At 31.4% G+C, this 20,055-nt stretch overlaps 2 protein-coding genes across 2 annotated transcripts in view; both read left to right on the top strand.

Annotated features, from left to right (window-relative positions):
- The window catches only part of Smp_145930 (matrix metallopeptidase-7 (M10 family)), a gene marked incomplete at both ends in the record, with an annotated part of 18,024 nt that extends 8,828 nt beyond the window's left edge, over positions 1-9,196 (top strand). Inside the window, 5 exons of the mRNA XM_018799146.1 lie at positions 402-509; positions 2,613-2,774; positions 5,531-5,593; positions 8,119-8,231; positions 9,020-9,196. Coding sequence (XP_018650964.1) covers positions 402-509; positions 2,613-2,774; positions 5,531-5,593; positions 8,119-8,231; positions 9,020-9,196 — 623 coding nt within the window. The remainder of the gene's footprint in view (positions 1-401; positions 510-2,612; positions 2,775-5,530; positions 5,594-8,118; positions 8,232-9,019) is intronic.
- Positions 9,197-10,722: 1,526 nt separating this feature from the next.
- On the top strand, positions 10,723-13,399 carry Smp_145940 (hypothetical protein; the record flags this gene model as incomplete). The annotated part of the gene is made up of 2 exons (XM_018799145.1): positions 10,723-10,987; positions 13,284-13,399. 2 exons carry the CDS (start codon positions 10,723-10,725, stop codon positions 13,397-13,399), a joined length of 381 nt encoding a protein of 126 aa, XP_018650963.1.
- Positions 13,400-20,055: the final 6,656 nt, after the last annotated feature.

Genomic DNA, 20,055 nt, shown 5'->3' with positions numbered 1-20,055 from the left:
GAAACAAGTTGGATATATCTGATGAAGAACGCATAGGTAGTAAATATTAGGGCTTGTGAATGAAATCTTTGATTAAATTTACACTCTGTCATTTGGGGCTTACCTACTGCCTACCTAATTTACACTGAATATGTTTATGATAAATAGTTAAAAATATCTTCAGACGCTAAAGAGGGAAAATGTGATGGAACATTCACTCGGCTAGGCAGCTCTCACTAAATTAACGAAACATTTACCCAAATAGTTGGGTACGATACACTAAAGCGATATTAAAAACATCGATAATTATCTTTGAACAAATTAATTTGTGAATTATAAAGATTTTTGTATAATTTTCGTTTTCATTACGCAATAATCAAATGTTTGCCACCTTGTTTTCTAATCTCTTTTTTATGACATAGGTGGAGTACTAGCACATGCTTACTATCCAACACCGGATAATGTATATTCATTTTCTGGTGATGCACATTTTGACGATGATGAAATCTGGAATGATGGACCACATAAAAGTAGTGTTTATTTTTATATTTTTTTACAAGTTAATTAAATTTTTAAATATAGCTCTTGTTACGTCAGTTAGTAATTTAGGGTTAGTGAACAGTCACTATTTGTTTGTGACGACTGTTCAACTTCAGTGAAATCACGAATCGATCAAGATTTCTGAAACTATTGGAAAGCTGGAGGTACTGGATGGGCCCTTCGTCCTAGTGCGGAACTACTCATCAGTACACACTCACGATCCAATCACGACGAATCAAACCTACGACCTTCTGTTTCGTGTGCAAACGCTTGACGCCCAAACAACTGAGCCGACGTCTTATGGTATATAAGTATGAATTCCATTAATCCACAGTATTCAGTAGTTAATGAGAAGATAGCTTTCATTTGGCACTGAAATTTGGATTGAAATCCAATGAAAACTGTCAATAGGGAGATTTCATCTAGTAAATAATATGAATAAAAATGAAAAAAACTTCTAGTTGTTTTCAAGCAAAATCACTGACTTACAATTATATCCTGAGCGTTTTTAAAACTTACCAGATAACAAACATGGCCTCCACATAAAACTCTAAGATCATTTAAAAATACAGATGAAACAAATATCTCCAGTATATCACAACTGAAAATTCATTGATTAATTATTGAGTAGTAATCAATGTCATATTTATAGAATACTCTAATGATGAAGGAATTCTATCGATGCAACTGAAATGTGGTCATCATTCCAAATGAATGGATATCACGTGTACCACGCTGAGATGTTAGATGCATATAATGTTGAGTCACTGAACAATTGGTCTATGCTGCAACATGATCGATAGGATTCGACCAGTGCTAAAGAACTAGAAAAGTGTGAAATCTGAGTGAATTAGTGTAATCCAATCAAAATACGTGCTTCCTTCATACAGCTTCATTGTCAATATTAATCGCAAAGACGAAAGGACTCAAGGTTTTGAAACTTTCCATTAATTTCGTTCTCATATAATTACAACATCCCTTTCTTGATTCTTATGAAGCTGTTAGCGAAATTCGATTTCTTAATAAACTTCACGGATTTGCATTATGATATTTAATGTGATCTGTCAATCGTGCAACTACATATTCCAATATGTTCATTTATTAAACGATACCTCTGTATACAAATTACCCGTTTGCTTACTCTTTGAACTACAATTTTAATTGTCTTTGTAAAATCTTTTGAATTCGTAGTAATATTATCTATTTCATGAGCATTTGATTGTTATTGATTTTATTGGTAATGTTAAATACTTATATATTATGGTAAGCAGAGATGGATAGTGGCTAGCAGTGGAATACAGGACGCGCGTTTCGTCCTATTTGGGACTCGTCAGCTGGATGTACCTACATCTCAGAGTTGATGTTCACTTTGGGACTCGAACCCAGTACCCTCGCTTCAAACGCCATCGCGTTATCCACTCGGCCACTGAGTACTAATAGCCACTTGCTTGTGCGATGGGATGAAGTTTAAATTCATTCAGTATTATTTGTTTGAATCTTCCCATCGATTTGTTAGGACTGCAACTGGTCAGTCTCTAATTGGCATATGTGCATACTGTGCGTATCGCCTCGATATAGCCTTAATTCACAAGCATGGTAAGCAGAGATGGATAGTGAAAATGAATATAACTTTACTCTATTAGCTTTTGTAAAATTTATAAACGGGAATTCTTTGATAAAGTTACTAGTCGTATTTCCAATTCTCAAGTAATATGCTACCATAAGCATTTTCGACTGTTTTTCTTCTCATTCAGTGAGTGAATGCTGGATGTTGGAACTAAAAATAAGAATTATAGATGGTTGACGTCGATTACTAAATTAACCATCATTCAATCGTAAATATGTCAGTCCTACAAGAGACCAGTCTCTTTCTGATTATCTAAATGATAACTTCTCAGACCGTGAGGATAGTTGATGTGGGCTCAAATCCCATAGTGAACACCTGTTCCCTCAAGATTTTCGCATGTATTGTTAACAAGTGTCAAATAATATAAAACCTAGGTACAATTTATCCTGTAGACTACCTCCAACTTTCTAACACAGTTCAATATTTTATAAATTTTGTTTTGTGTTTTCATACTGTTTTCTTATAGCACATAGAAATTTGATTTCTGTCGCAGCTCATGAATTAGGGCACAGTTTAGGATTAGGTCATTCATCTGTACCAACTGCAATTATGTATCCTTACTACACAAGAACTTGGGAAAAAGTTAAGTTGGATCCAGATGATATCGCTGGAATACAACAAATTTATGGTAAGCACATCATTCAAATAAATGATATCTTTTATTCGATTAAAATTAAAATATTCAGTTAGTAAACTGAAAACTACTGTATATGATATACAAAAACTTGCTGGTAAGGTAGTTTTAATCAGGTACTTAAATTTACATGTACTGTGAATATATATATATTTTAAGCACAAGCGTACGTACTTAACTTTCAACTATATGTCTTATATGAGGGCCAGTGTTATCAACCAGCTACCGAAACCAAAGAGGTTGGAACGAGATTTGAAATTGTGAACTAATAACTGGGACTCAAGTGCTTCATTTGTCAAATTATTCCCTTGTTCATTGAGTTGATGGGTCATTAGCAAAAGGATTTTAGTTTTAATTTATACAAATCGGTCACCTAGTACAGACTTTTAATCAGATTTACTGTGTACAGATTTGTATGATAATAAGGGAACATATTATAATTTGATAGTTTGGTTAGTTAATACATATGAAATAAAATTTTCCTTACTTCTAATTTATCACTCATACTGTCTTGTAGCTGAACTAATCTTATTGAACAGTTCATTTCGATTTTTAACTAATCAGCATGAATCATTCAGTCAATTTGTGTTACATGATGCGATTTATTCGCCATCATATAATCGTTTTATCCAGTCACTACAAAACTAAGTTCATTGATGTTGGGCATAATCTTAATTATTGTGCATATTGTGGATTTTAACTAAGTTTCTAAATAATTTATTCCTTCAGGTAATTATTGATTCCTTTTACAGTAGAGTTGATCGTCAGTACAAATTATTGAGACGATTTAATGCCTCATCAGAAATCATTTTTTTAGTCACAGAAACTGCATATGAACCAGGTCATATTAGATAGCGAAATTGACTACTTGCGAAGCTAGATTGCTCACAGTTTCAGTAGTGATAAAAATAGGTTAAATATTGTTCAGTTAGTTCCTAGTGAGAAAAAAGTCTGAAAATTTATTTCGGACTATTTAATTACCAATGGTTGCTGCATTAATAACATTTAATAATAGAAAACTTTCAATTTTTTTCTTACGACATCCATAGAGTTCATCTGAAAAGCAATCCACTCCCTTTTTGAAATGTGACTTGGTTTCTCTAGAAATTTATCATTATATATTAATAATAACAACAATGTGAATTTTTGTGACTATGACTATTATACCCGACAGGCTAGGCGTTTGTTAAGATTGGACCGAAAATTATAGTAGTTCAGAATAACAAGTAAAGCTCGATATCTGTCACAGAATGCAATCTTGTTCAACTATAGCGAACATCAAACGAATGAAGTTCAATTCTATCAAAGAATTTTAATTTCTATCAATGTGTCAACAGCTTCTGCATGTTTATATCACCCAATAGTGGAAACATGACATTTCCACTGAAATAAGAAAATAGGTTTAGGAATAAAATGAATTTATTTCATTTCATTACTCTTCATTAGTAACATATATTTAGTGAGAAACATAATACCAAAGTGTAAGCAGCGAAATCTGACCTAAGGCCTCCTTGTGGCGCTCTTGGGCAGTAGGAGCAATCTTGCCAGCTAGTCTGGGCGGTCGCCAGAGATTAGACTGAGCCACCACTCTGCTGTACACCATAATAACTGGGTTCCATTCTTCGGGGCTCTCTGAAACCTTTCGGGCTTACTGAAATATACGCTTATGTATATGAATTGCATGAGTTTCACCTTGTGTGTTTTATGTATGTAGGTATATGCAAAGCATACGCGTGTGGGTAAACCCAAGGAACTTAGGGTTAGAAATGTTTCCTCTATGTCTAATAAAATCAGCGGCCTAATCCTTCAAGTTGAAGACATAAAAATATATGGTAGAAATTACTGGAGAGAGGTGACCATCAACCCTCCTTGGAAGAGTGCTTATGCTTATGGGTATGTCGAGAAGTTCAGGAGCGAAAGCCTTTGTACCAGTCATATGCATGTAATGCATAAGTGACAGTCAGCTGCAGCAAATACATCCAAAAGTACCGTTGACCTTTTACGTCCCCAGGTAGGTGAATATACCTATATGTATGCTTTGGGATTCATGAGTGAAAACATGTGTGTTACCGGTGTGCATGTAGGTTATACTTACCCCTATTGCGACGCCTGCATGCCGAAACATAAGGGTAACAAATTTCCCATAAAACAATATACACGCGGTGCGTTTATGAGGCTTGCTAAACGGAAAACATTTCTAGAAAGCCAACCGGCTTCACAAGATAACGCTTGACCAACCTTACCACATGTGGAACATTTCACCGTACCAGAGTGTTATATATATATATAAAGTGATTTGGCACATTTGCCAGACTAGCTTAGATACGTTTACTTTTATCTTCTTCAAAATCTTAAATAATTTATCGCCTAACAATGTTTCCCTAGCTGACTCATTCTCTTGTTTATTCCAAGTACATTCGAATTTTTGATGAGGAATTTGACAGCGTTAGCTAATGTACTTTATGTCTGACTATTCTGTCTTTTATTTTATAAATGGTATAAAATTCCACTATCTTGTCACAATATGTTATTGTATGTAAACATCAATATATTTACCTATTTGTACATGAACTTTTATGAATTATTGGGCAATAACCTTTTACATTTATATTATCACTGTTTACTGATATTTAAATTATATTCCCTAAAACAGTTTAGTCTAATTTGTATGTGTAAAAATATTTATTCCATCGATAATCTTATGTGAACTTATTCATGTCTAGACACAATATGTTTCTATTTTATTTAAGGTGCTGCCAAACCGGGTAAATTTATACCACCTGAACCAAGTTTACCTGATATACCCCCACCACGTAAGTTTATTTTCTTTCGAATACAATCTGAACTACTCAAATTTAATTAAGTAATCATTAGTGTTAAAAAATTATCTATTTTACAAATTCAAAACTACATACAATCGTAAGTTTCCAAAATTGTTTCAAGTGACCATTTTTAAATGTACATTAAGCGGTTGCTACCATTACATGAATTGGCAGTCTGAATTTTCAAAACATCCTCAGTAGTTAAACGTTAACGCGATGGCGTTTGAAGCGAGGGTACTGGGTTCGAGTCCCAGAGTGAACATCAACTCTGAGATGTAGGTACATCCAGCCGACGAGTCCCAAATAGGACGAAACGCGCGTCCTGTATTCCACTGCTAGCCACTATCCATCTCTGCTTACGATTACTAGATTATTTATATATAGTTGAAATCATGAGTCAGTTGAAGCTAGACTACCATGGAAAACCTGGAAGCACTGGACGGCAGTTTCGTCCCATTATGGGACTCCTCAGCACTGCGCATCCACCATCCCGCCTCGCGAGATTCAAACCCAGGGCCTATCCGTTTCGCGCGAGCACTGTACATATTCATTTATATTCATTTTCAATACTCTTTCTCAACGCTAATATATAAGTAGTTAACATTACTAATAGAATCAATAACAGTCAAATGATCACGTGTCAGATAATATTACTACGAATTCAATAGATTTTACAAAAATAATTCAAAATGTAGTTCAAAGAGTAAGCAAGCGTGTGGTACACGTGATATCCAGTCATTTGGATTGATGACCAAATTTCAGTTGCATCGATAGAATTCCATCATCAGAGTATTCGATTAATACGACATAATTATCAGAAGGGATTTTTGTGGAGATTTCAATATTTTCATAGTTGAAAGCATGGGTCAATTGAAAAAAACGGCCGTCCAGTGCTTCCAGGTTTTTCTTGGTAGTCTAGCTTCAATTGACTGATGCTTTCAACTATGAAACTATGACATTGGTTACTACTCAATGATTAATCAATGAATCTTCAGTTGTGATATACTGGAGATATTTATTTTATCTGTATGTTTAAGTGATTTTATTGAGTTTTTTTTAAACCAGATTTACTCAAAATCCTGCCCATGCTTTCTTTGTGATGCATTATACATGAAGTGAACGAGTCTTATTTTAACACTGCTGCTTTTTTGTCTATGATAATATTCTTTTGACGATAGTCTAAATAAACGTCCTTAAGAAATCAAATTTAATGATCACAATAGTTTATTCAATGTGTATAAGACTGTGAATAGATAAGTGGTTTTACTGTCATATAGAATTAGAAATGTTCGAAATGTCAATATCCTAAGTTTAGAAAGTTCAAGTTCAAACAGGAAATCAATGTTCACATTACTACGTATCCTATATCTATCATAACGAAGAATTGTCAATTTATTTGGTAACCATATATTGGGATTGGCTGTAGTTAGCTCTTTTACCTTGACTTCATTATTCCATTTCTATCTCATTGATATTGTGTTTCTTAGGAATTTAAAAGTAATTGTACGTAATTTACCAACAGAAGACAAACCATTATTTACACTTTATAAAAGTGTCTTGAGTTACTAACAAAGTTTGACTCAGGTAAATATTATACTTTATTGATAAGAATAAATCAAAGAAAAGAACAGACCTTGTTCTTAAATGGAATAAACGTTGACGTCTACAAATAGCCTTACGTGAATCTTTAGATACTAATGATATGTTAATGTAATTTGCGTCATATGTTTCAGACTACTTTGTCCATATTAGTGTTAAACCTATCTACTCCAGTGTGGTGAAGCTCATAAAAATGACACTGATGAAGAATAAGCTCATGGCCTTTTATAAATCATATTACTCATTATACCAATTTATTAACCTACCAATAGTTAGATAGAACTGTAGTGAGCTAGAACACAAGTAAGGACAACCCCAAATGTAGTGAATACAAAATTACAAATGACTTAGTAAAATCTGAGAACCATACAGTATATATAGATAAATAATGTATTTGCAATGTCCGAATGAATAGAAAAATTAGATTTCCTGGTGTTTCGTGACTCATTGTAAGCCACTTCTTCAGAGAATAACAATCTACCTAATGCTCAATTTTTTTTGAAATTGTCATACAGTAAATACTTCATTTGCAAAATGTCAATCAATCGTCTCAAACTTTGTTGTTCTTTCGCTCCAACATCAATCATTCTTTGTTCTCCTCCTCTTTTCTTCGATCTTTTTAACTTTCTACCTCCAGGCATCTCAATTTCGATTTATGACACATACTACTTATATCTACCGACATCAGTAGCACACACCACAAAACAACGTACAATATACATTAAGGCACAGTTTTTTATAGTCAATCATATTTAACCCCTCTTGCAGTATCTATTTTGTTATTTTAAAAACTTTTATTCGACATATCTAGGAATGATGGTTAATCATCTTACAAACATTATTATTTATCCTACGAAAAGACATTCTATATATGAATTAAAAATGATTTTCTCAATTTCTTTTCACAATTTATTTAGCACCTGTAACTACAGAAGCACCAAAACGTGAAAATGTTTTCGATTTTTGTAATATCAGTGTTGATGCAATTATTAAAATTCGTAATTTAGAATTGTATGTTTTTAAAGGAGAAGTAAGTTTAGATTAAGTTTCATTATAAATCTCTTCGAAAATTACAATATTATTGTTAATCTTTTTCTCTCCATAAAAGGGGGTTTTGTGGAGATTTAAGTAATTTTATATAGTTGAAATCATGAGTCAATTGAAGCTAGACCACGTTCTAATAATGATCATATGCTCACTAGTGACTGGCTCCATGAGGTATTTCCTGGAGTTCTAGTAAGAAGCAGTGACCAGTGGAGTTCAACCAAGTTCGTTGTGAGATATCAACAGACCGCATCACACCATAAAATAGAAAATAATATTTGAACAAGATCAAGTCAAAATGTGTCTGTGAACGTGGGAGAAGGTAATTAATAAACTAAACATAATTTGGTAACAGTAAATTGTATAATAATAATTTATAGGTCGAAATGAAGCTTATGATAAGAGGAATATAGATTAACATAATCTAGTTACTGAATATATATATATATATAATATTAGTCCATTAATAGATCTCAGAAGTTACCCACAATCTAATTATCACTAGGATATAACACTTATGGTTTCATTGAATGCACTAACAGTTCAGAAATTCCCAGATAAGAATGACAATATATATAACGCGTAAGAGTACAAAAGTTAACATTGTATTCAATGTTTAGTCCAGGTATGCCTACTATCGTGGACAATTTGTTAAAATCAAAGACTATGGTACTAAGATTTTATCAACACAACGTGATGACGAATAAGCAGAAAAAATTCCACACAAATTAATTCTAAGTAGTGTTAAATATCATATTTTTTGTTATTTTAAAGTGGCAATGGCGAGTAACATGGTCAAAAACTGTAACAACGTGGATTACCTATCAATTTCGTGATGGTCCAGCAAAAATAACTTATTACTGGCCTGCATTACCTAAATATGTTGATTACATTAATGCTGGTATTGAACGCCATGATGCAGCTATTTATATTTTTCGAGGTACTTTTTAACCCTTTTCATTGAACAACCGATTTTGGTCAAATCGTATAATTAAGTATTTTTATTTACTTTTCAACATACCTTATTAAAATATGTTTAAAATCGTTGTTAAAATGATTTTATTATTTAACATACGAATTTGATATCAATTAGCTCAGTAGTTAATGATGATATTATAGTGAACGAGAACAAAAGTGAGGATAATCGAATGTATTCGAACATAAAATTACAGAATTAGTAAAATCTAAGAACCATGCAGTAAATACTTCGTTTGCAAAATGTCAATCAATCGTCTCAGACATCATTGTTCTTTCGTTTCCACACCATTTATTCTCTTTTGTCGTCATCTTTTCTTCGATCTTATTAACTTTCTACCTCCAGGCATTCCAATTTCGATTGGTGATACATACTACTTATATCTGTTGGCATTAGTAACATATAGCACAATATCACTGACTTTTTAGATAATGTTGTCATCACAAATATTCTACTTAATCTGTTGATATTTTTATGTACTAGATAAATTTATTTCATATAGTGAAAAGTAATTTTTATTTGATGAATTGGTAAAAAAAGAGAAGAAACTCCAAACGTTGTAAACTAACTTTAATCAATTTATCATGTGAACAAAAATAAAATTGTTGTTTAAACTTTATTACATTAGCCACCATATCTAATCTTCGCTTTGAGTTTTGAATCAAAAAAGCAAAGAGAATGAGTAGCAGCTGATTATACTATCTTAAAAAGCCTAAACTAGTAGATTCATATGTTGTTATATTATTCAGAGTCTAGATTGATAGAAGAAGCAATATCTAAAATATGATTAAGTACTCAACCAACTGATCATCAAAACTTTGATTATAATTTCTAAAAATTGGATTTCATTTAATCACCTTTTTAGTACCCGTAACTCTACTTGGTAGATATAACCGACCATAAAATCCCCGCTGTCATTGGTCTTTTTTAAAGTACTCGACAATGAAATGTTTCGTACATAAATAATTGAAATAACCCAGATAGAGGTTGATTTGAGAGATTCAGTTATTGGATCATTTACATGAAATTTCATTTGTCCAGATCGTTTCACAGTGAACTTTATTCGTCATCTTTCAAATAACAGAAGTATGCTTAAGAAAAAGAAAACCAATTATCTGAAAGTAAGATGGATTAGTGAAATTCCAAAGATATTTTAAGTATTGTCGGTACCAAAGAGTTGTCTCATTTATTTTACTGAATACCTATGTTGCGTAGAGCTTTTGCTAATTCATTGCTTTACTGGTCAGAAAACACTTTTTGTCCATTAAAATATTGTATTGAACATCGTCTCAACTATTGCTACAATTGGCTGTACTCATAAGGTAAGAACAAGAATACTAGTTGAAACTTAGAGCTTATCAAAACAAACGAACAGTGTTGAATTGCGTACAGAAAATCCAAACTTATCTAATTATAGTGTTTATAAAACTAACTTGGTTTTATTTGCTTTTTTAATCTAAAATTAATTAAAGATAAAAAATTCTGGCTACTTTTGGATAACATGAGAATGAAACCTGGATTTCCAAGCGATGGATTACCTCTCACTGATCTTGGACTTCCATCTCACCTGGAACGTGTAGACAGTGTCTTTTTATGGGGAGAAAATCAGGCAATTTATATCTTCGCTGGAAAATATTACTGGCGCTTGGATGAGTATTCTGGTCCATTCGGCAAAGTAATTAGTAGTCCGGACTATCCTCGTCTGATAAAAGATACATGGCAGGGAGTTCCTGTTCCTACACAAGCTGCATTTACCGGTCTCAATGGTAATTTTCTTGCTCACACTAATATTTATTTCTGATTGTGATTAGATATCTCTTAATAATAATAATTTTTCTAAATGGGCAGAAAATGACCGGTAGCTATCGACTGCAAGTAACTGTATACTTTTTCTTTAGCTCCATCCTTCTGGTCCTGTTGTAAATATGTTTACACTCCAATGTACCACTTTATTGTTTTAGATATAGTGTACGTTCACTTTACTGATTTTCGTAGATTCTGTATTAATTTGTATTTGACTTCCGCCTTTTTAAAATGGTCGTTTATCCACCCTGTAGCACAGCAGAAGACGGAATAGATGTTATTCAGTGAAAGTGGTTGATGATATAAATAGAATGAGTGGTCACCAGCTACCATTTACTGTAGACCACCAGGTGGCTATTCGCTCATCAAATTTATTTCGTTTAGATGAGCTACTGAAATCCTGACCAGTAGTATAATTTTAAATTTCAAGTCACTTTCCCCTTAAGTGTCTTGTTTAATAAGTAACAAAGAATAATAGTTCAGTATACGATTGTCTAAAACCTCTGTTCAAGGTTATAACTCAATGCATAGAAATTGGTCGTTCCAAGTCTAAATTTTGAGGAAACAAACAAAAGGTCAATTGTTTTGTGCGCGCAAATCGAGTCACTTAAACTAGTGCCTACTCTGTAACTTGATGGGTAGAATTTTTCCAACGTTAAATGACTCTACAAACATGAAATCAGTCACTCTCAGTGACCAATCATTGGAATTTCAATATTAATTTCTCCCTAAGTGGTGAGTTAGTTCAAAATTAGACATTTCACAATCTAGCTAACTTACGATTTATTACAGAACTAAACAACCGTTCGTTGAGATGTACACACTTTGTTAAATAACGAAATCTGATTTTAAATTTATTAGATCCACCAATTGTCACATTCAGATATTGTATAAATGAATAGCACACAGGTATTTGCATCTCAACCGACCTGATACTTCTCATATTCAAAATTCAATTACATATAAAAAGATGTTCATGTGTAAATAGATTTTATTATTTTTTAAGTTATACTTATATTGGTCTGAACTCATATCTTATCACTGTGAGATCTGTGTGCCTACTGTAAACTTATTCTCAGAGGTCATTTGTAATTATTCAATCCGTATCTATCAAATATTCACTGAGTCTGAAACCTATGGTTTGTCAGTTATTGGATTATTTTTTAAGTCTTAATCTTAATATGATTAAATAGTTAGTTAGTATGCTGTCATAAAGGGAACGGTACTAACTGAATATCCATACTAATATGACAGAGGGGTTACGATTCAAACCTGCTCATTAATGAGTTGATACCATTATCGCCTCCCTTTATTTTATTGTCTGACAAAGTCATTAGTAACAATAATACTGAATTGAAGTTACAAAACTAAACCAATAACTTTTATGGTGTTATTTCTATGAGCATAACAGAGTCTCTTAGATTTTAAATGTGACTAAAGGATATATTATCCTGTAAATAATAAGCAAATTAATTGTTATGATATTAAATAATAACGAACCGGTAGTTAACTTCAGCTGAACGTTATAGTAGAAATTAAATTTTTTGAATATTATTCAGTCTAACATCTAGTTCAATCGTCTTCAAACTTCTTCAATGACACAGTGAGTTTCTTTCGTTATGTAAAGACTTGAACAGAAACAACAAATTATGGTTGAGTTAGCTATTAGTTAAGAAATCACGAAAGAACTAAAGATAGAATTCGAAGATTACATTTTGTCTTATGATTCTTTGCTTTTAACCGTTATAGTAGACTGAGTATCCGTATTTCTTTACCTTGAATAAAAAATTTCTTTAGCATTCCATGATAAAATGTATGCGATCAACTTATCAGTTATTACTTAGACACATGAGTTTTTCCGATCCTACACATGATATCTAATAATACGACTTAGCATTGAATTAACAAACTAAACTCATTCAATAACTAGATAAATGACTCAGACACTGAATATCCGACCAATAGTCAGGTACCATATCTGGTCCAGATAGACGCAAGTAGAAACACTAACTTAACCATAATTTAGTCAGAAACTGTATTTTACGTAAGCTAACATAAATTTAACCTTTTTGTAGTTTAGTTGGTAATTACACAGCTATTGATTTGAATTCCCCAGGTAACTTAAGGTTATAAAATTAACTTCAGCTTGTTTGAAGTAAAATAATTTAATCCACTTTACTTTTCAAAGTAACTTTCTTTAATAAAATTAAATTAACATTTTTATTTTTTTTCTTTGTTTTGTTTTTCTTTTAAATATAGATGAAACTTTGTTCTTTGAAGGTACAAACTATTATGTATTCGATAATATAGCAATGCATACACGTCCTGGCTATCCAAAACAAGCTTCATTAGGTATACTTGGTTGTATGAAATAACTAGATTGTAACAAAGAAAAATTACATCAATATAAACTATTAGCAATATCAAAAAAACAATAAAATAAACTTCATTTCTATTCATTCTGATTACAGTCAATTGTTTTTATTCAATAGTTTATATGGTTATATTGTCAATTTCAACAGAATAACAAAAAAACCATAAATTAACCCTCTAGTTTATTTAAATGAACTTAAAGCTTTATATTACACTTTATAAAAGAGGTTTATATAGACTCTATATGAGAAATTGAAAGAAGTTATCACTTTGACATAAATAATTACCAAAACTATGAAGGTAAAAAGAAAATCTGGATCATAAGTAAAAGTGAACACTCGCAGGAATTCCATATATATATATATATGCTTTGTAATTAACTGTATTCATAATTAAATTGACTTGTCTTTTACGAATTGGATAACCTTTCACTTTTTATTTATTATTCTTATGATAGAAGATTTTGTTGATAAGGTGAACTTTAAATAGTTCAACTAGAGAATTTCACCTAACTACTCTTTAATACATCTACTTGTCTTTATATTGTAAACAATATTTAATAAACCTGTGAAACGTTTTTTTTAAATTGTCAATGTTTTGTCTTTAATTCTTTAGTCTTTTATCTTTATTGTTTTTTTTGGGGGGGAGGTGGGTTATTTGTGAATATTTTGGAAAATTAAAGAAGTTAATAATAATTACCTTAAAAGTAACCATAACTACTACAATTGTGAAGATAATGAACAATTCTAATTGTTATTAATTTCATTTTGTAATGATTTAAATTATTCTATGGTTGATAATATTGACTAAATTTTGATCAGTATTCGTTGTCATATGTTCATTCTTTGTAGATTGCTTTTACATAGCCATTTTTTCACGAGTTTAAAACAGATGAAATGTGACTGAAAATGGGACTCAGAATACATGTTTCGTTCATATTTGGGACCTGGAATAGAAACCGACTATTGGATGAAGGTACACCTATCTGAGAATTTCAAAATAGGACGAAACGCGCTTTTTGGATTCTACTGCTAGCCACACTCGATTTATTTTATATAAACTCTTGTTAGCGTTATTGTCATCATTATTATTAGTAATATTTATGTCGCGAATGAACAAGAAGGCTTTAGGTTTAAGCCATACATAAAAATGTTATATATAAATGTATATGCATACGATCTCATACATACGCACATCAGACAGTAGTTATTTAGTGCACTCAGTATAAGAGAATGTGATAAATTCATGATATAAAACTTGTAAATGAACATTTAACAATTATATAGTTTTCTAATATGTAGTTGAAAATATAAGTACACTTCAGAAAGTCATTTCCTTTGTGGATGTCGTTAACTGCGAAATTAAAATTAGCAGAAAAGTCACCAAATTATTATATATTATTAGTTGGAGTACTTGATCCAACTGTATTTAGCAGACTAACTTCCATAGCTCAACTGATGGGTTTTCAGAATGCAATCTGGAGGCTTTTCAAGGAAACTAGCTCTAGACTAAGTTTTCACTTGGTCTTGCTTATCACCAGCATCATCATCATATGGGTAAACAGTGAATGATAGGTATTTGACCTTAGCCTGTGGCTAAGATTTCCCTGACTTTATGGGAGTGGTACACAACAACCACTAGCCTGAGAATCTCAGTTAATCATTTGGTTGTTAATCACATAATAGTGTCATGTCAAGCTGGTTGCATATACAGGTCGAAATCCAAGTAATTTCGTAAAAATACTAATACTCCCCGGTTCTTACTGACTATCCAGGGAAAATCATTGTGTGTTGTAAACCGACTTAAGATTACACAATACCGATATAATAAAGGTTTTGAATAGTGCTGGAAACTGTTCATTTGGGTGGTGTGAAAAGATTGAGATATTTCATTTTCGGTCACTCAATGTAATTACCAAATAAACCATATTATCTTACCGAGGATGCATTACATTCTATAGCTTATATCACTTCTGACCTTAGTTTGACAATCATTGAAAACCACGAAACAATGGCCAACTGTTTCCTCCTAGGATAGGACTTCTCAGCTGTGCATATCTATGACCCCATCGAAAATCAACGCAACACCTTCAGTCTCGTGGAGTGCTTAATCATTTAAATCACTGAGCCAACGTCAAATGGTTCACATTTTGAACTTCGTTCAATTCTAAAAATTGCTATCAGAAAGACAACTGCTCTTGTGTCGATATTTAAATGACAAAATGTGTATGAAGTTTTTCAAACTGTTCTAAATAATCCTGGAAAATACATAAAATTATTATCTTAACTTCTGAAACCTATCACTGAGGCATACATACAATCTTGGTGTATCTGAAATTCAACTTTAAAAATGCATTCTTAAAATCATATAAGAATCAAGGTACATAATGTACATCTAGGTCAAATTATTAAAGCCCATCATTCCCCATCATTTTTTTCAAATTAAACGGCTAACGACAACATATGCATCTATTCTCCTCAGGGACTTCAGCAGCATAATTTGTCTATAGTACAACATTGTGTGATAATCATAAATAAATACTCAATTCAGCTGCACTTGTTACTCGTTTCAAGACATTAACATAATCTTATATGTGAAAATTATATTTGAAATAATCTCAGCGATTGAAAGTTAAATAATCCCAACGTGTCGTCCAGCTAACTGGTCTGGACTTCTTCAGGGTAATAATCAAAATCATCAAAGAAATATATAGTGTTAACATAATCTACTTCGTCGACGATCTAAACTCCTTAAGGTAGTCTCACTTCTAATACATCCAATTTAAATTGTTTTCAATAAAATGACGATACAATCATTTTATTGGAGCAAACAGTCAGTATGAAAGCATCACCATCAGTATTTATCTCCCCATCTTCATTTTCTGCCATTTTTAGGTGTTGTGCTATACTACTTTTTGTTACACAGTAGTCTTAACGGTGTCTGACTAATTTTATTTCCTGAAAACAGAAACTTATGGAGATTATTTGTATCAACGAATTACTTATTAATTAATTCGACATTTCAGCTCGATCTTTATACTTAAAACAGCGATTCTCTCCTAATGTACCAAATAGTATAGTATATTTGGTGAATCTGTGTCATATTTTCGAATCCCCTACCTAGTTTCAAAACATTGTGTTTAACTTATTTTTATTAATCGTTAATATCTTCAGTTAGCAGAGTTGTGTCCTGTCTTCCAATTTATATTACATGTTGCCACTCTTTCCGAGGGCATACTTTCATCTCTTTTATATGCTTCTGATAACATAATTAACTCCTTGAGACCTAACAATGAGAGATTTGTCAATTCTTAGTCTTGATGTTGTAAGCCATAATGACACTATATTTCAACATAGATCTCATCATTTCGGTTAGAAACTGATAAAGTATTTTATAAATACATTGAAAAACAATAAGTGTTTAAATACTTATTGACTTCTAGGAGAATCTTCTACAGGAATTACATCAAAAATACGGAAATAACTTAAGTTATCTCAAAAAATGGGAAACAAAAAACGGATAATGACCACTTTTCAGACTGGATTGTTCAAAGTCACTTTTAAATGTTTGACATGCATCTTTATGCTTTTTTTAAATTGGTTGATAATAATTAGCTGAATGCTTTAAAATGTTAGTACGAACATTCACCCTTAAAAATGTTTATGTAATGTTTAAAATTAAAAAATATTCTTATCTTATGACCTAAAAACAGTAGCACATACCTATGATAAAATTTTGAAATCTATTCAATTGAATTGCTAAATATTGAATGAGAATTACGTAACTTAATTATGATTATTTAGTCTGTGCTTATAACTGCATAAATTAATTTCTTCTGTGAAATAATCCTTGACATAGAGAAATTAAATTACTGCCTCAAAAATTTTATTAATGACTGAGATCATTTTTAATAGCATGTAAAGCATATTGAATATCCCTGTTAAAAGGGGAAATGTTCAGAAATGCAAATCATCACTAATACACATTTGTGAAAGAAGATAGTTCAGTCATAAGGACTTTCACTTTGAAAATACTATTCACTAAATCTGTACAATCGTATTAATAGTTAATAATTTGTACATATCCAAGTATAGAGTGTAAGTTATGTAATACTATTTAGAGTAATGATAAGTAAGCTGGAAATAATCTATTTGAGTTTTAAAGATACCTGTGCACTTACATATGAAGAAATTGAAGAATAAGTGACAATAACTACTTGTAAAACTAAGTGTCCTAGGACTAAATCAGAATAGCAGTTTGGTTATGCGTCTTTTGAGTATTGATATTAGGTTTGAATTGATGAATAGTTCGTAGCACCAGCAGTGATCCAGTAATCTTGAGGAAAGTTTGTGGTAGCGTTACGTGACATGTGTTCGAGAACTAAGTTGTTGGGTGATTCACATTCTCATTAGATAGCAGCTCTCTGACAAACGCCTGGAAAATAAATTCTTTATATGGCAACTGAAACGTGTTTCACTGGTGTAAGTAAACTAATAAATGCTTAGTAAGGTGGCTCAAGGAGCCAATGTATACATAACACTGCTTAGAATGAAGTGCTTACTGATGAAAATTCAGTGCTCTGATGAATAAAAAGTTCTTATCAGGAATACTGACAGTTGGTTTTTCACGATTTCTTCTGCAGTATCCATTTTGAACTTAATCTTTCTGAAGTTATTCGGATACTTTTAACTTTATATTTTGGTTTTCGGTTATTCAGATGAATATCTATCGAATGTTTTCAGTTTATCACCTACTGTGTTCTCTATACATATAGGTCAAGCCCTCGAGGTTGAAATATGTTTTAAGTTCCTCCTTATACTCAATGGGACCCAAATTTCGATGTTCACATACTCCCTGTTCTAGATTGACTTTGGATATATCAATCTTTATAGATAACTATCTAATCCTCATTTCAGAAATAAGTCAAGAAAATAAAATTTTGAGTTTCCCTTATATTCTATTATGAATTTCATTAACTTTCTGTAATTATTTGGTTTATATAGGATACTATTATGGTTACATTTAAATCAACATCAAATGATATTCAATCTTTTTTTAAGCAAAGATGTAGATAGACAATGAATCATCATGTATAACCATCAAAACTGACTGATCATTTATGATCTTAAACATCAATGGAAAAGATTATTTATCATTATTATTGTGTTTTAAATATTCATGATGTGAATAGAAAAACTTAAGAACATTCAATGAATTCAAGAAACATATAATTTTTAATCATCTTTTTCCATATCTTATCCTTTAATTCCCATTTCTTTCTTATTTTACGACCTTGAAAACTTGAAAACCAGATATCTTTGAAAATAAATCAATTGTCTGAGAATATGAATGATAAACAAAATAAACAAAATAAAAAAAAGAAAGAAAATAAAGAATAAAAATAAAAAAATAATAAACAAATTCAAGATGAAGTTTTAAAATAAATATTTTCTTTTTCCTTTGTGTACATAATAAGATAGTAAATAATAAACTATGAGAGAATTTATTACCCATCCCTTTTACTATTTATAAAATCTTCTAGATGAAATAAACAATTTATAAGATAATTCTTTCATTAAGTAAATAACTTTAAATGATAATTGCTAGACAATAATTGACTTAGTTGCTAAAATAAAATCCATGAAATTTTTGTCAGCAGTATTAATGGCGACATGAATGGTCAATCAATTTAATTTCATTAAATCACTTGTAAAATCCCCAGACTAATTTGTTAACTGTACCCCCGACACCAACACCACCACATATTTTTAATTACTTTCTATTTTAAAATGTTAGTTAATAATTTACAGAGATGAAAATGATTTAATTGAGGATTCTTTTTTTAAAATTAAAGTATTTGGAGCCAAATATGAAAAATTGGCTTTTGTAGAGTAACGCTTCCTTAATAATTGTTTGTGATGTAAACTTACAACTTACAATTTTCCACTAGAAGTGAAAAGAATGCAAACAATTGATACTTTTTATAGAAAATAATGATTCTGAATAATATTAGGATCTATGAAGTGTATTTCATAGTATTTGGTGCTCTCCAGCTTCTTATATCAGCATCTCAGTATTAATTCATACTGCATGCCTGAAACCCAGAACCTTTCATTTCAAACGCCAAATGTGAAGAAATATGTCTAATGAACTCCACCGTAAGCCAAAATCGATCACTTTCAGTAATCTTGTGACATATGTCTACGTAAAACAATCTACGAAAAATGCATGTGAAAACTAAGACTTACCGAAATTCAGTCGATAGTAAAGATATGAAAATTACAATGATTTAGAATAAAAACCCTGAACTTTATTATAACTTTGTTGAAAGCAACTAATTTGAAGCCAATATTTAATTTGTTTATTTTTGAACAATCGATAATTCAGGACATTCGTAGAGTTGTGTCAAAAACCCCACTCTAATGATTTTTATATAGTTGAGATCATGAGTCAATTGAAGCTAAACCATCATGGAAAACCTGGAAGCACTGGACGGCTGTTTCATCCTATTGTGGGACTTACAGTCTAAGAATCTGTGGTTCGATTCCTATCAGACATTTATTTACATTTCTGATCAGTGATATATGTATACCTTAAAAGGAAAGTAGTTGTTCACAGTACTCAAAATATGGAATCCTAATTTGAGATAATGTTACCG

Source organism: Schistosoma mansoni, chromosome 3 (assembly GCF_000237925.1).
Source record: "Schistosoma mansoni strain Puerto Rico chromosome 3, complete genome".
Taxonomy (NCBI): Eukaryota; Metazoa; Platyhelminthes; class Trematoda; order Strigeidida; family Schistosomatidae; genus Schistosoma; species Schistosoma mansoni.
The sequence above is the reverse complement of the archived record's forward strand: the minus strand, read 5'-3'. Positions and strand labels throughout refer to the sequence as shown.